At 31.8% G+C, this 18,791-nt stretch overlaps 1 protein-coding gene across 1 annotated transcript in view; it reads left to right on the plus strand.

Annotated features, from left to right (window-relative positions):
• The window catches only part of amon (prohormone processing protease amontillado), a 41,369-nt gene that overhangs the window by 17,203 nt on the left and 5,375 nt on the right, over positions 1-18,791 (plus strand). The window contains exons 3-9 of the mRNA XM_090112349.1: positions 1,251-1,485; positions 2,119-2,156; positions 2,906-2,982; positions 5,322-5,410; positions 11,799-11,974; positions 16,337-16,449; positions 16,830-17,030. Of these exons, the coding sequence (XP_089968475.1) occupies positions 1,251-1,485; positions 2,119-2,156; positions 2,906-2,982; positions 5,322-5,410; positions 11,799-11,974; positions 16,337-16,449; positions 16,830-17,030 (929 nt within the window). The remainder of the gene's footprint in view (positions 1-1,250; positions 1,486-2,118; positions 2,157-2,905; positions 2,983-5,321; positions 5,411-11,798; positions 11,975-16,336; positions 16,450-16,829; positions 17,031-18,791) is intronic.

Genomic DNA, 18,791 nt, shown 5'->3' on the forward strand with positions numbered 1-18,791 from the left:
AATTTTATAAGTTTTTTTAAAAACTCAGCGTATGCAAAATTATATAACCTCCTTTGAGCTTAGTATACCAACAGTGGGACACTCTGTATATTTAATAGTATTTTAACAAAAAAGAAAAGTTGTAAGACTCAGGCTACATTGTTTTGACACAATTTTATTGAGGCGGAAAGTTTTGAAATTGCCAATATAAAGAAAATGGTATGTACCTAAGTTAGGTTTCTACTTTCTGAGGAATAAGTTTTAAAACTTTATATGTACATTTCAGATCATTTTGTACCTACGTCTTACTTTATACTTCGAAATAAAATAAAACGAATAAGACATTGTGTACATAATGATACAAAATGGAGGGGATAATGAGGATGAATCTACGCCTTCTTTTTACACGTATTTTATTCATCTGTGCCCATACTTTCGTAACATTTGATATATGTACATAATATATTAATTCTGTACTGCCATTCAAATTACAAATGTCTGTTTTAAAAATAAACACAAAAATGTTTGGTAATTTCAACAATTCCTGAGTAATATAAAAAATGTTCGTAACATACACAAAAGGATTCCTCTGTAAATATCCTGCACATACAAAGGATTACCTACATGTTCACGTAACCGCACAAAAGGTTTACGTAGGCATTCCACAATTTAACAGAATACCTACACGAGTAGGTACGAGAGATATATTTTATTCTTTTGAAATATTAATAAAAATATGAAAACCTCTCGATTTTAATTCCATATGCCTTGACGGGTAGGCCAAGGCTGAACTTCATTATTGTATAACTAACACCAGAATTGTACCCATGTTCAAGGAATAAAATATTTGAATTTGAATTTGAAGTTTTGTGACTTTAGAAGTAACGATATTGTTGGAGGGAAAACCTTAATAAAAGTTGCGAGATTTTTACAAATTTTTCTTTGCGAATTAATAGAAAAAGTCGATTGTTTTTGAAAACTGTTTTTACATTATTGTTCGTCGTTCTGTTCGTCTACATTATTCCAGTTATTAGTAGACCGCGAATCCAGTTACTGGAATGCTTACTAGATTCAGTTCATTCCAGTGCCGCGGCCGGTTTACATTTTTCCAGTAAGCAATCCAGTACTGGACTGGATCGCTGGACTCGAATAATGTAAACCGGGCTTAATGTAATCTTCGTTTAATAAAAGATGAATATTTTGAAGAAAAAGATTAATCTAATTTACATTTACACTACCAAAAAATAGGTACTAAAAAGGGAATTCCACAGGTCCACACCGCGGTCCAACAACCGGGTTTCAAGCGGGTAAAACGTGGTTTCCGAGCGCTTCGACTCCCCGAAACCGTACCAGCGTCTGAACCTCGTGACCCGTACTTCCCTCTGCAATGGTACTTGAAGAACACGGGACAAAATGGCGGCAAACCTAAGCTGGATTTGAACGTTGAAGCGGCCTGGGAGCAAGGGTATACGGGCGTGAACGTTACTACCGCTATTATGGACGATGGTAAGCAATATTTGTCGTTGATTTCTCTATTTATTTATACCTAATAAATGAATGATTATTAAAACAACGTATACAAGGATAATATTTTTGCAAATGGATATTATTTTGAGGGAAGTATGGTGTACTCGCTAAACAGACAGTAAACTCAACTTCTCGTTGTGAAACAAGATATTACCTATAATGATTTAGATTAATATTATAAATACTTACATTCGTTAGAAAAGTGAAATCTTCGTTGCCAAAATTAAATAATAATAAATGAAAGTTAACATTATCTGTATTCTATATAACCTCTTTAGTTCAGCATGATTAGCTTTTTAAATATAAAAAAAATACATTTCAAATATGGAACACGAATGGAATTTAAAAATAAAAATGTTATCTAACAACATGATTATTAGTTTTCATTACAATTCCTTTGTTTAATGTTGATTACAGTTATTTTTAATTAATTTAATTATGAAAAATGATAAAAGTAAGTTAATAGTTACATAGTTACGTGAAACAAATATTATAATTATACGTTTTGTTGAGAATGAACGTATGTTGAATGTTGTGTGTATTATTACATCAAGGTGAATTTATGATACAAGTTGTCTTGACAAAGATACCTAATATTAAATATTTTTACAGGAGTTGACTACATGCATCCTGACTTAAAATATAACTATGTAAGTATAAAATATCTTATTAACTCGATAGAAACTATTTTCTTAGCAAAAGCGAAAATGATTGGTTCGTTGAAAAATAATTAGGTATATTTTAAAGGAACTTGAAGGACGCAAGTAAGATTAAATTTCATGAATAAATGATTAATTTAGATATAGAATACACGACGTAGATTTAATGATAATTTGCAGACTGTTTAAATGAGACTAAAAAATTTTTAATGTAGAAACAAACGAGCCTCATTAGTATAATTTTCTTCATTTACCAAGATTACCTCTGGTTATTTTCAGTTGCGAATTTTAAATGGAAAAGCTTTACTCATTATAAGGTACCGAGGCTATTAAGAAGTCCTGGTTTTAAAGGGTGCTTAAGTATTAACAACATTGTTTAATCTCATCAATGTTAATTAGATCTGCGATTTTAATTATTTCAGTAATGTACATTATCTGAAATTGTATTTTTGGATACAATTCTTCGTAAGCTTGTTCATGTATTGGTAAAAGATAACAATGGCTTAACTTTCTTGAACACACATTCGTCAAATGAAATGTTTATAGAACGTAAAAGTTATTAAGATAATTAATTTCAGGATATTTTTATACGAATATTTTGTAGCTTGAAGAAGTTTCAATTGTTAGAATGGGAATTATATTAAATTCAATATGAACTAGTTTTCAAGAAATTTTTCTTTTCGAGTATAATATTACTTATAGAAAATGACAAAAAAAAAACAATTTTTTTATGTTACTAGAATGCTGAGGCATCATATGACTTCAGCAGCAACGACCCCTTTCCATATCCACGATATACTGACGACTGGTTCAACAGGTATGTTAAAATCCATACTAATATTATAAATTCGAAAGTAACTCTGTCTGTCTGTCTGTTACTCAATCACACCTAAACTACTGAACCAATTTTCGTGAAATTTGGTATGGAGATATTTTGATACCCGAGAAAGGACATAGGTTACTTTTTATCCCGGGAAAATGACGCAATCCCGGAAATCCCACGGGAACGGGAACTATGCCGGTTTTTCTTTGACTGCGCGGGCGAAGCCGCGGGCGGAAACCTAGTGTTATATAAGCTCATATATAGAGTAAAGAAATGTTTGTTTGATTGAACGAGCGATGTCAAGAAGTTCGTGTGTCCGATTTTAAAAATTATTTCAGTGCTAGATAGCCCGCTTATCGATGATAGGTATAATTATCATTACGCTAAGACAAATAAGAGCACAGCATTGCATGTAAAACCGCAGAGCACAGCTAGTTTTATTAGTATAATTGTTTTTAAATTTCAAAGGAGTGGAAAAAATTAGCTCTACTATGGTTTGTGTATAAGCTACAACCAAGTATTCCTATGACAAACTTAATGAAAATCAGATGAGATTTTAGAATAGATGAATTCTTATCATAACGTATCTCTTTGGATAAACTGTTCCATAGATAAACTGACAAAATCGACCCTAGTAATCGAATTTGTAGTACTATGTCTATTTTTAGTAATATGTATCTGAAGGGACATGCCATATCATCGATCAAAAGTTGGCTACATTGTCTTGAGTTTGCAACTCCACTAGCATGATACAGTGTTTCAAGATACACCAAAGATATAGGATGCTGTATCAATCTTCCACCGTCTAAGTTTTCTTTAATTATTTTGTAATAATTAGAAGGTTTTGTGAGTTAAAACTTCTATGATCGAAAAATAATAACATAAATAAATAAGTTTTATGTATTTTTCGTGATATAATATAAGCGGAGATTTCGTAAAAATAAGGCAAGTAATTTCCTTCCTTGTGAAAACAGGAAAACCCCTAAGGCCGCTAAATACTCAAAAGTTAAATGAGTTTCTGAAGTAATAACCAAATAATTATCTTGGGTTTATTACCATTATATTTATTACTCATTGGTAATATACAAGTTTAATAAATGTGTTTAATTAGTAATGGATTACTGCTACCCACTTCTTACAGTATTACGAAATAATTGCAATTTTCACGAAGCAACCGCAGACCACTTGACACTAAAACAATGTCGGACTGTGGACTGTGGTCTGTGACATAGGTAATTGAATAAAGAGAATAGCACTGACTATTCCGAATTAAATTATCTATTTCCTTCATCCCAGTAATGTTATTTTAAGCACTCGGTGGGCAGGAATATTGAAATTTAATCAAATAAATTGGAGCCTCTAAAGGCCGGCAATCTGTAGACTGTAGCCTTTAAATATAATGCCAAATGTCTCAATCTTTATTAAATATAAAAGACAGGGTTAATTTTACTTTAAAATTATAAAGGTTGAAGCAGGGTTGAAGTGCGCTGTCTTATATTTGAAACTTTGAAGAACTTTTGGATAATTCTTAAGATTTCTAATTTAACGTTAATGAAATTCATAAAGTAGTTATAAATGTGACCTTTACGAATATATATATACTTATTTAATTAAGTAATCTGCGTATGTAGGATGAAGATATCTTGATGAAAAGTAAATTGAACAACATTTCCAGGAAACTTGTAAATAATCTTACAATTCATTAAAAAAATTAAATATCTAATATTGGCAACGCATTACTTCTTGTTATAAATCCCACCTTTCAATCACGCACTTTTGCTTCTTTTTAATTAAAAAGTATTGAAATTCGATTATATTATGAAATTCCCCTGTCATGGTGGCCTGATTCCTTTCGTATAAGATTCATTTCAACTTTCTTACTTACACAAACGAGCTAACTGACGCGATAAATGAGATAAAATATTTTTAATATACCATTTTCTATAATGTAATAGTAGATACTAAACTTCTAACGATACATGATTTATATTGACAGGCTCGCACTTAGATTGGCGTGTGGCAAATACAATTATTTATCATATTACATACGTGATACGAGTACTTATAGAAATAAAGAATTCAACACCTATTTTTATAAGTACCTACTCTATCTATATTTTTAAGTGTTTTTGCGTGTATTGGAAGCTAGGTAACGAAGTAGAGTACGAACTATAGTAAGGAACGTAGATAACGTAGCAAAAGTTACCTACGTAGGTAATGTAGCAAAGAGCAAAGCACACTGTACACTTAAAAATATAGTTATTTTTATTTTTTTTAGATTTCAGTTTGAGTATGAGATTGAGTTTGAGTTTGAAGTCATAATTTTGTTTTAGCCATGGAACAAGATGTGCAGGCGAGGTAGCAGCCGCTCGCGACAACGGTGTGTGTGGGGTTGGAGTCGCCTACCATTCTAAAGTAGCTGGTAAGAGCTTTTTAATTATTGTAATGTATTTTCAATTATTGTGTTGTTTATGTTCGTTTTAAACACGTGTAGAACTCTTATCAGTTACGTTTCACGGTATATCTGTGATCTATCTATCCTTTTGCGAATTTCATTCGAAGCTTTCTTTATGTTATCGGATTCTAAGATCAATGGTTCACAGTTTTAAAATAGTTTAATTATATGAAAGACGTTCTAATTGAAATCTGGTTCTAATTGAAGAACATTCTTTCTTCCTTTCGTATTTCTTTTAAAATATAGTGTAATAAATAATAATCATACCGCAAACTAATCCATCAATAGTAATCGAAGTATTCGCGGTAGAAACAAAAAAATCCTTATCAAATATTGAAAACGCCTAAACCTCGGCACGGGGATGAATCAAATATTTCGCAAGACAAGACTACGTCAGAAAAACCCTATTCGTGTGAGTTATGACATGAAATCCTCCGTGAAGGTCGGACGGGTAATCTTTTTGGTGCGCAGGTGTAATTTGGAAGTTTATCCCGAGTGATGTTCAGATGTTTCGATTATTTTTTACAACCGATGACTAGTTATTATGAAATATTGTCTTTGGTTTAGTAATTTTATTTGCCAGTGAAGTCTGTCATTGCTACGATGACAAAAATACATGCTAGGTTTTTTATTATTGTAGTTAATTTGAAACCCTTACATATAGAAATTAAAGACTTTTTAACGGATTTTAAACGCGATTTTTCATTATATTATTTTCCCAACGTTTCGAACACTTTACAGCGAGCGTGGTCACGGGGAGACCCTTACAAATTTTTGCTTACAATAAATAATTGAATTGTGGCCGATGATATAATATGATAATAGTATTATATTAAAATTCATGTATAATGTGAAAAAACTTGTTATTACTTTTAAGGTAACATCTCTTCAGGAGTTACAGAAAATTATTGTAAATGATGACCACTATATTACATTACTGTTCCAAGTATTAAACGAAATAACACTTTAGCAATTCAACTAGCCCAGTTGAAAATAGATCGATCATATGAGTGTTCTTCAAGGCAGAATTTTTATCGTAACAGTCAAAAGGTCCCTTTCAAACAATATCGGGACCATTGACGCGCATGATTGCTTTTTCCTGACAAACTTCGAATATTAGATACCTATATACCAATTCGCAATCTTTTAAGAAGAATAATACGAAATGTAATTATTAAGCTATTTCGATTTACTGGTACATAGTTGTTAAAAATAGGTTTATTTCACGAATGTTACTGAGAAATTCGTTAATTTTGAGTCTTTCTAAAAGTCCATCGTATTTTCAGTAATATAACTGTATTATAATTTATAAAGGAACGTCTATTATCAATCTTTGAATTGATATGAAAATAATATTTCCAATTCAACATTAAAACTAGTTACAAGTTCAGTCATGAGAATCGCGCAAAGGCCGTGAATAATAATCTTGTTAGTCCTTAAAATCTCCAAGAAAAGAGGATAAAATGTTTCGTTAAAATGTTAACAAAAGTATAAAAACTCCAATAAGCGCCAATTTATTTTTGTTGTTGCCAATATTGAACTTTTATAAACCATTAAGGATTGACGCGAATTTATAGTCGTGTTGATTTATTTCTTTAGCGACGTTATTTTGCTTATTGCTTCTTTATATTTTCTAAATAATTAAATCTTTGAATAAACTTTATTATATTATATTATATTATATTATCAGTTTTATTTCAATAATCTTAATACAATATCCGTCAACCCGCACATGGTCAGTGTGGTGGATTATGAGTACCTGTAACCCTCATAGAAGGCCCGTGTCTTAGCAGTGGGAATTTATATGGGCTGATGATGATGATGATGATGAATACAAATATTGACCAATAAATAACGTCTCTCGTCTCTATATTATCTATTATATTCAATAAAAATAAAAATAAGGTAAGAAATGTAGAATATTCACCAATACTTAAATATACAATATATATACCACAGGCTCATCTGAATATCCAATATATCTTAAGGATAATCTTTAAAAAGTTTGGAGAGAAAGGCTTACATAATAAATGAAGATTAAGTATCATTGCAGCGACCCTTTAAAATATTCTATCGAGTGACTTTGACGATTAATATAAAATGTTTGATTGCGTTTTTTTATGCGGCAAATTATGAATTTTGGAAATTGTAAACTATATTAACATGTATGTAATATGTATCCATATAGGTACCTAAATTGCATATTCTACCTATTCTATAATATGTTACCTTAAATATTCAAGCAAATAATATGCATACTCGTTAATCGTAATAATTATTCATAGTAAAGACATTTGGTTTAATCTCAAAAGTTTAAAACAAATTTAAATTTTGTTTAATTACTCGGCTCCTCGTTGACCTTTTGAGATTAATCTCTGTATGGGGCGCCTTTTGTATTAAGTTTTATCATAAAATTATCATATTTATTTTTATAGGGATAGTTAGGGCACCTGGGATTTTCAAGCTATAAGAAAAATTCAGAAATATTTTGTCTGCGATAGCTACGATATAAAAGGTTTTCAAGGGTTTTGTTAAATTTTTCATAACGCTATATTTTTTTGGTATAGTTCGCTTTTGTATAAAATATTATGGTGACCTACATTCTTTATCTTCTATAGAAGGATAGCAACCTTTACAAACTAGGCCATTATTAAAAGATCCAACATTTTCTATACCCAAAATTCGATAGAACTCCTTAAAAGCTAACCTATAATTTAAAAATATTTTCTATGTGACATATAATAGTAAAAAGTAGATATACTTTTGTTATGGGCGGGAAATTCCAAGAGATAGGTATATAGAAATCACTCAGCATAGAAAGATCAACACGTTACGGTGCATTTAGATCAAATGAGCGCATGTTCATTCTCCCCACTAGGTATGTCTAATTATTTTCGTAAAACGGGCGTAGAGCAATCTTTCGTTTTTCTTAGTGCGTTTGAAAAGATTCTATGCAATGTTCTAATACTGAAAAACACTGAATACGAGTTTTCGTTTACACTAAAAGATCACGAAATAATGCTCTTGCTCTAGCTCTAGCTCTATGTTTGTTTGTGCACTATGTGTTCTCATTTAATAATAATTGCAATCCCATTGACTAAGTTTTATTTGTCTTCTTCAATTTCTATTGCTATCCGGATTCCTAAAAGCAATGGTACATGTTCCATTTTTCTTATTTTATAACAATAATAAAACAACAAACATGTTCTCATAGGTTTACTGCTTTTTTGCATATTAGTTTCTAAGTAATAATTGTGATAAGATATGTGTTATTCAATTAAAAGTTAAGATCAAGCTTACACGTGTTGTTTGGTTTGTAGATATGTTTGTACACGTAACATTACCAAAATAAGCGAACATTATAACATAACAAATGTTACGTAATCAACATTTAGGCGAAGTATCGTGGTGGAAATCTCAGTTACGTCACAGTAAAGGTGCACTCACACACATCAGTCACCGACACGGCACGTCACCGGACAGGATTAAAAAAAAATATGTATCAATAGTTCTAGTATGACTCTGTTCCCACACGACAGTCGCCGGCACGAAATCTATCAGTGACGTCACCGGTCAGGCACGTCAAATAATCTTTCCATACATGTATCATACTTTTATCCCCACTCACCCGGTGCCGTCACGTCTCAGTTCAGTCAGCGTCGTGCTACCGTCAATTGCTACATGTTCTCTAGCGTGACACACGTCTAAACTCAAACTCAAACTCAAACATTTATTTATTCAATTAGACTTCTTCCAGAAGCACTTTTGAATCGTCATTACATTCTTTAAATTTACCACCGATTCGGAAAGCAGTATCTATGGAGAAGAACCGGCAAGAAACTCCATAGTTGCTCTTTTAAAGTCATGTCCATATACAATATAATTTTACATTACATGTTACTTACATCTAACTACATAATATTATATATTATCATAATATGCCAAAGAACTGTCCTGTTATTCTTACGCGACAACCCTCCATGGATTTTCATCTTCCATATATTCCTTAATGCTGTAGTAGGCTCTCTGAACTAATACATTTTTTAAATAAGTTTTAAATTTAACACTACTAAATTCTTTAATACTATGAGGAATTCTATTGTAAAAACGTATACCTTGGTCCATAAATGAATTTTTAACTTTAGCTAACCTATAAAATGGCATTTCAATTTTATTTCTATTCCTTGTGCCATAACAGTGTCTATCTCCTACTTTTGTGTGTAAGTCCGCGTTTTTGTGTACATGTAAAACATTATTAAATATATACTGTGATGGTACAGTGAGGATACCAATATTCTTAAAGAGATCTCTTAGTGAGTCCCGAGCACGTAAATTATATATAGAGCGTATGGCTCTTTTCTGTAATATAAATATAGTTTCTATATCTGCAGCCCTGCCCCATAGTAGAATTCCATAGGACATAATGCTATGAAAGTAACTAAAATAAACCAATCTAGCCGTATCTTCATCGGTGAGATGCCTTATTCTTCGAACTGCATATGCAGCTGAGCTGAGCTTAGCAGCGGTGGTGGCAACATGGGTCCCCCATTGTAGCTTCTAATCACTGACTAACCTGATGTATGTGTTCAATGATTCAGTCAAACCGGCGACGTGACTGACGAACAACATGACGGTGACTGGTGTTTGTGGATACGTACACAAACCGTCACCGATCAGTCATCGGTGACTTGACGGTGACTGATGTGTGTGAGTGCACCCTTAATCATAATAATATTATGTACTGGAACTTACGTGACGATGGGCGTGTAAGAATATAAGTAATGGAATGAATACTTCTAATGTTATAAATACTTGTAATGAATAAACATTTCCATGCCATATATGCCTAACTGTAATATTATTATGTAAATTGTTTCAGGGTTTATGTTTCAAATATAATATTAAGTATTAATGCTTGACTTTATTAGTAGAGCGACCGTCTATAATTATTAATTATGTTAATCGTCCCAATAAATAACTATTATAATATCAAGTTATTTGACATACAAAGGGACACATCGTGTAAGGTAGATATAATTACAGTCCACAGATAATTATATACCTAATACTGTACATTAGTATAATTTATGTACTTATTAAGGAATATGTGGTATAATGTAGAATGCGATATTTTATAAATTTATAAAACGAAAGAAGATACACAAGAAGAACGTATATTGTTCTTGCTACATTTGTAAAGTACTATCTCATATCAGGCACCTAATAGGCGGATCCCTACATAGGAAGCAGCCTTGCGAAGCAATTGCTACGCAAAGCATCTCGGTTTATGTAGACGCGGCTACACTGACCGATTTGGTTCAAGCAGCAATTATTTCGAGAGGATACTAGACAACAATTATTCAGGGTCATAAATAAATAATTAAGTACTCAGAACAGAGAAATAAGCAGTTATAAAGTATGTATGTGTATTACTAAATGCAAAATTAAAGAGACATGAATGATGCTTTGTATGAGAATACAAAGTGTACGTAGCGAGGAAATATTTTATGTATGTGTACGTGTACCATTCTTTTCTCTACCTTTTCTATAGTGTACACTTAACATACATGACAAGTTTAACTAAAAGCAAAGTAGAGTTGCGTACAAATTGCATAAATTCAGGTCCTGAAACTTTAAGAAGCTTTTTTATAGATTGTTATTATCGAAAATATTATTTTGTTTTCAACACTTTTTATGTTATGATAATACTCTTTAATTAGCACCAATCAAATACAGTATAGTACAAATACCAAATATACATGAATAAATAATTTATGAAGCCAAAAAGGCTTACTTCAATAGATAAACAAAACAATCTTTTTTAATCCCTTATTATTTTATCTTTACTATTTCATAAAGTATAAAATATTTGTCATAAAGTGTTTTATATTTTCTACTAATTGTGGACGAAGATTACTAAAATAGCTTTAAATTAGTTAATTAAAACGATAATCGGCGGTTATAGGTTAATTAAGCTTGATTATCGGCATTGTTCAGAATTTGTCAATGTTGAGTGATGCGGTTTGGAATTTAATTTCCTCCGTACCAAAATGTTGATCAAATTCCTTTTATAATTATAAATGTGTTTAACTGGGGAATTAAACTTATAGTATATAATATAAACAAAGGTTTTAAATGGTAATTAATATGATTATCTACTATTAAACCTGACGTTTGCTACACTTTGATACTTATTACTTGTGAATAATTATGATTTAATCTTAATTACCTTTAATATTCCCGTCTATCATTAAAATCCAGGAATCTATTACGATGTTAGAAGAATTGAAAAAGATTTGCCCTGATATCACATTGCGTCTGCAGACTTAGCTAAACCTAATCAATTTTGGTACAGGCATTCGGATGTTGGACCAGCCGTACATGACGGATCTGATAGAGGCGAACTCCATGGGGCACGAGCCCCATAAGATCCACATTTATAGTGCCTCCTGGGGGCCTACGGATGACGGCAGGACTGTGGACGGACCGAGAAATGCTACCATGAGAGCTATAGTTAGGGGTGTTAATGAGGTATGTAAAATTATTGTAAAGCTTTTGTTATTGTAGGTATATGTTACCTACTAGCGGTCCGCCTTAGCTTCGCCCGTGGTACATGTTTACGTTTACTCTCCATAAGAACCATCTACAAGGAATATTATAAACAAAGAATTAACAAAATCGATTCAGCTTCCAACTTACTATTTTTATATTATAGGTTAAGAATGATGTATCTGATAATTTGTATTGATTTAAGCCTATAGTTTACAAATATCTTGCAAAGATTGTAATAAATTCGATTGGATTCGAAACATTATTTTGAGTAGATAATAACTAAAAAAAATCGATATTCGATACAGTAAATATTAAAAAAATTTGTAACATCAATGTTTATAACATATTGGAAACAACAAAAATTTCGTAAAAATATTTGAGATGACGAGTAGGTTCTTACGTAAGTTGTGTATTTATATCGGATGTGACATTTAACAAGTTTTTCACGCGGTTCATGCCGTCATTCATGACGTCACTATTGGCAGGCCTCACATAATATTACGCATCTATTGATAAGACATAACAATCCCACAATATCCAATATACATATATTGTACATAGTTAACAAAGGAACAAAAACAACAGCTTTCTAATAATATAGATACATTTATTGAACGGTATCGTTAATTGTTAGTACCTAGTTTGTAAATATATTCCTTGATAAAACGTTCTTTTTTTTTCAAGTAAAGAAACAAATAATAAGTGAGATTCAAGAGATAAGCAGCAATGGATTGGCTGCTACCAATTTGCTGTATATTGTTACTCACAGCTGATCTTTTAAAAGACGAATGTTCTTTCACTTTCGTCTTGAGAAATTGTTTCTAAATTAGGTAAATTTATCCAAAAACTTACACTTGAAATTGTTTACTATGAGTACAAATGTACAGTGTACAGGCTTTACTACCTATATATAGTGAGCAAGGAGGATAGTCGTATTTTATTCAAATAAAGTGAACATAGCATAAATACAAAAAAGTTATTATCCTAGTGAATAACTCCATCATGCATTCCATTAAATTTTCTGCTAAACAATTGAGCCGCAATGCTTTTATCTAAAGTATCATGATAACATCTACTAGTTCTACTTAATATCAATTAAATTATTATATAACAATGGCGCCTACAAATAATGCAATCTACGTAAGTGCACTAACTGTGAAAGTGATACTAGAAAGTTAATGAAAATATATGGGTCAGAAAATTTCAGCATATTTCATAAATTCTTATAAGATCCATTAATTACCAAGATATACTTAGTTTCATATATTTTGTACTAGCTTTCCACTCGCAGCTTCGCCCGCGCAGTCAAAGAAAAACCCGCATAGTTCCCGTTCCCATGGGATTTCTGGGATAAAACCTATCCTATTTCCCTGGGTAAAAAGTAGCCTATGTCCTTTCTCGGGTATCAAAATATCTCTATACCAAATTTCATGCAAATTGGTTCAGTAGTTAAGGCGTGATTGAGTAACAGACAGACAGACAGAGTTACTTTCGCTTGTATACGTAGTATATAATATATTATTATTAGTCTGTGCTTTCGCATTTATAATATAATATTTTGTATGAGGCCCTCAAACTACGAATGCAAGTAGGCTAATCGAGTTGAAATCGTTCCTTTTTGCATAAATATCCGAACTCATACTATTTTTATAGTGTTAAAATGTTTCATATAATCTCCTGCATCTGGATAAAATTTCGTTACATGAAAATGATTTTAAATCAAATTTCTGAGCTCTTTGTAGTGCAAACGGTCACAAAATTTAGTAAATAAGTATAAACTTCAAATTTGAAGCAGTTATTTGTTCTCACATAAACTTATCAATAATTTTACTTCATCTTTGCGAATTGGATTGATAAAGTCGAATGAACAATAATAAAATAATTACATCTAAAATTATGATAGATAGAGTTGCTTCTATCAATCAAATAACTATTAAATTAATTATTGGATTGCTTTATTGCTTTTCGTGGAAAACTTTATTGGAGGATGCTATTTATTGAGATATTTTAGCCCATTATTTAATACAATATTCTTATTCGAAAATAATATTCGAGCTTATTAGATATACTTATTGCGATAAGCTCACACGTGGATTCGATCTCCGACTCCGGTAAAAATAAAGATTCAATTACCAGTCCTAAAATTATCCTTAGTTCTAAGAACATAATAAAATAGATAGCGTTATTCTACTTCTGAAACAAATAAACATAATTTACCCGAAATAAAAGAGGCTAAAATTAGGTATGTTTCCTAAGTACATAATAGAGCATAGCAGTGCTCCTGTTTTTCCTTGACCACCAGGTTGTCTGAAAGAGATCGCTGTCTTAGCGAAAAGACCGCCTTTTGTGCTCAACTGTGTCTCTTAATATATTTGCTTTTGTAATATTTATGTCCTGGTGCACAATAAAGTATTTTTGTTTGTTTGTTTGATTCTATATTCATATAAACATAACCTCACCTCGCAAACTATTAAAGTTCTTATATGCATTATGCATATAAATGTATTTCCATATAGATAGATACTTAAAAGATAACGATGTGGGAGGGGAATATGTTTGCTCTAGAAAATTGGAATCGCCGTCGTCCAGTTACTTTTATACAAAGTAAAGATAAAATACAACGATCATCTTAATTTTCTCATCTCATTTTCGTGAATTCTTTGATTATTGTGAATTTTCATTAGAGGTATTTAATCAAAAGGGTCTCTACCAGGCAGTCTTAATATATTGGAAAGAAAGCAAAACGTGGATGAGCAAAAACAAGACTATTAAAACAACTAAATAAAACTTTGCTAACTCACACATAAAAAAACATACTGTATGAATTCGTTTTTGATGTGCAACAATGAACATTGCTTATGAAAACACATATTAATTGTTGACGTGTATATTTTACACATGTATTCGGTACAATCCTTCTAATTAAATAAGCTCAATTATTGCCGTGTAAGTTGATTTATTTAAGGTTTAACTCGATTCTACAACAGACTTACTCAGTTAATTTTGACGCAGCAAAATGTAAATATGTAGACTGTTCAGGTAATATTTGTCGACTTTGGGTTGAACACAAACAGACCTCTTTAAAAATTGGTATAGAAATAGAAAATAATTCCTAACCATTTGAGAATGTATAATATATAAACTCCAATGATAAAAGCTAAAGTGATGTTAATTTAGCTTTAAAAGCTATGTTAAAAAGGAGCAAAGTAGAAAAAATAACGTTGAAGACAAAGGAGAGCTTATTGCATTTGCCTTCTGACGCCTCCACAAAGCCCCTCAGTAAAGCATTTTAGCTTCCTTTATTTCAAACCTCTCAGCCATCATTTCCTTTCTAAATGATAGCTGAAAGTTGAAAAATAACGACGACAATGCTTCCTGTGCGAAATGAACAATCTTGCATATTGCAATTTTAGACATTACCAGTATAGCTACATTTTGAAACATGCTTTTCTCAATAGTTTGTAATATTTCAGTTGCTCTGACGTGTTTCTTACATAATTTAAAGTGAATGGACAGTGTACGATTTAACATTTTCAAAACATGGAACAATTTCAGCTAGTCTGCCGTGCTTCTTGCATAATTGAAAACGAATAAACTAACTACGGTTGTAATCTAATAAAAATAAATATAAACCATTGTTGAATAAAATAAACTTATCAGACTACAATCGTATTGTAAATAATAGAAAAACAAATAAAGTATTTTTCCATTTAGAAAAGAAAGTTCTCGAAATAACAGTATGTGAATGTCCTTTATTCAAACCGAAATAGTAACATAATCCTTAAATAGATTATATAATTCCCGAATACAAGTAAACCCGTTGGGCAATAATGATCATGGTTCAGAAAATATACAAATTTCCCCCGAGACCCATCGAACAGTGTTTTTGTTTTCTCTTTGACGAATACAATGTCTGATTCGAATGAGATAATTTTATTCACACGCGTATTATACGAGAATAGTTTATTGTTTCATTGAATACATTATTTCGAAATTTAACAAACGCGAAGCTGTAAATATTTCTATTATATTAAAAGTACGGATTTATTTTTATGTCTTCAAGTATTTTTTATTATGACTCTTTAAATCACAAAGGAATCTTAGATACATTCTCATTTACTACAGATCATAATATTCTGAAGTCTTCTAATCATTGAAAAATCTTCTTATTATTATCTAATAATTTTAATAAAATATTATTACGAATTCGCAGTTACACTTTTCCGCGAACTCTTACTTCCTTCAATATAAATTGCGATATTGATATTATATATTAAAGAAAGATTGTACAACCATAAAATATAAATTGCCAATTAATATAACGTTTAATTGATTTGACAGGGTCGCAATGGACTCGGTAATATCTATGTGTGGGCGAGCGGCGACGGCGGCGAAGATGACGACTGTAATTGCGACGGCTATGCTGCGTCTATGTGGACCGTCTCTATTAATAGGTGACACCTTTTTATTGCTTATTGCTATATTATTTGTTTGGACAGGGACGGTTGGAGGGTGAATATCGTCTTGCTGGACAATCAATGTTAAGTAAAACATAAGTTGTAAAATAATATACGTATTGGGATTCTGTTTTATGCATTCAACTTTCTGGAATTTAACGATCAATATTTAGAAACAGGTTTTGTCGTGTTTTATGAAATATGCGTTTATCGAAAGCTTACTTTATGTGTGGCTAGCGACAATAGTATTTTATTATATAAACAGTGTAGTACTTACTATGTTTGTAGTACTATGTTTATAGGATAGCCAACATGGCATTGTGGGCTATTCTATAACTACAATTCCTTATGGCTTATATCTAAATACAAATCAACAGCGCAATAAACGACGGTCAGAACGCGCACTACGACGAGTCCTGTTCCTCGACACTCGCGAGCACGTTCAGCAACGGCGCCCGCGACCCGAGCACGGGCGTCGCGACCACGGACTTGTACGGAAAATGTACCGCGACACATTCGGGGACTTCTGCTGCGGCCCCTGAAGCGGCTGGCGTGTTCGCGCTCGCGCTGCATGCTAAGTGAGTATCAACCTTATTATCTTTACTTACAACAGTGTAATCCACGATGGTCAGAATGACGTGTCCTGTTCCTATACGCTCGCATCTACTGCAACGGCGCCCGTGATCCGAGTACGGGCGTCGCGACCACGGACCTGTATGGAAAATGTACCGCGACACATTCGGGGACTTCTGCTGCAGCACCCGAAGCAGCTGGCGTGTTCGCGTTGGCTCTGCATGCTAAGTGAGTATCAACCTTATTATCCTTACTCACAAAAGCGTAGTCAGAACGCGCACTACGACGATTTCCTGCTTCCCGTCCGTCTTAAAAAAATATTTTCTGTTCATAATAATTAATGATAAGATTGATTAATTATTTGCTTCCATTGTATTTTCATATTTATACTAGTTTATCGTAGAGTTATTCACGAAAGAATAGTGGGTGTACCGTGTAACCTAATCTACGCGGTGCACCCATAAAAACATACCTACTGATAAAATGAACAGCATTTCTAGATAACATTTCCTTTTAACACTAGTTATGTCCCGCCTACGCGCTTCGGAATCAATTAACGCGTCGAGCGAAATTCGTTTTATTAACGGAAAATTCGATTTGCGAAATGAGAAAATAGTTTTTCGAATATACCAGTAAATCCAGGTGTAGAAAAATTTATCAAATCTATTCTTTGTCTGTAACTATCAGTTAAATATTGCATTGTTTATTTTTGATGATAAAATGATTTATGATAAAAATCGTCATTGTGCTGCTTTTATTAAAAAATGCTCTCATATTTATTTGAATCCTCGTTAATTTGGCTTCACTATGGAATTTATTCCAATTCAGTCGTTATAAGCCGATTGAGCCGCTCAACGTTATTTAAAAATTTTAAATCCATCGAACCGTTTTAAAAATGTGAAAAACAAGTTGATTAATAGACATACGGCTACGAAGACAAATAGATCAGTGAACATTGTTTACAATTTTCATTTCACATTCATTTTTTTACAAAACGGTATTTACTTGATATCATTATGCTGTTTATTTAACATTTTTAAGGAAAATTCTCGGGTTACATTGCTATTTAGATACCAAATTCCTCGGTTGGTACCTTGCTGGACCGATTTCTTTATAATTTGATGTACACAAAAGCTATAAGTAACTGATAGTTATGTTTACCATAACAGCTAGTATTTATCTAAGTTTCCGTTTTATACCGACTTTATTGTATCTTGCTATGCAAAACTTCATTTATGTCTAAAATGTAGCACACTGCAGAATTATTTATTCCTCTACCCGAGGCGGTTTTGTTCTCGGCTTTCTGTGTCACAATCTACCTAGTTTACTGTTTGTATACTCGGTATTATCTATAGTTTATATTCTAAATATCTGACCTCAGGAAATATTGTAACAGCATCTACTTACTCTTGGGAATTTACAATAGGTTTTGAAACGTATGTGGGATGATGATACATATTACGTATCTACCTACATAGTATTTAGTATTGAATAGGAAATACCTCTAGGTATTAACATGATAGATAATAAATTGTTTTCATAATTAGTAAGAAACAGATACCTACTTGTAAATTAAATAATTTAATTTTGAAACAACCTTCTCTTCAAGGGTATACAATAAATAACTTCGTAATTATATTATGTATATCAATTCAAAAAACTTTCCATATAATATAACTAAAGTAATTATATTATATGGAAAACCTTTGTATTTAATAACCCAATTTTCCCAAAGCAATTAAGCACTAAAAATTCGTAGACACAAA

This window comes from Colias eurytheme, chromosome 18 (genome assembly GCF_061535395.1).
Source record: "Colias eurytheme isolate Ceu_HAF_F1 chromosome 18, ilColEury1 Martin Lab GWU primary, whole genome shotgun sequence".
In the NCBI taxonomy this organism is placed as follows: domain Eukaryota; kingdom Metazoa; phylum Arthropoda; class Insecta; order Lepidoptera; family Pieridae; genus Colias; species Colias eurytheme.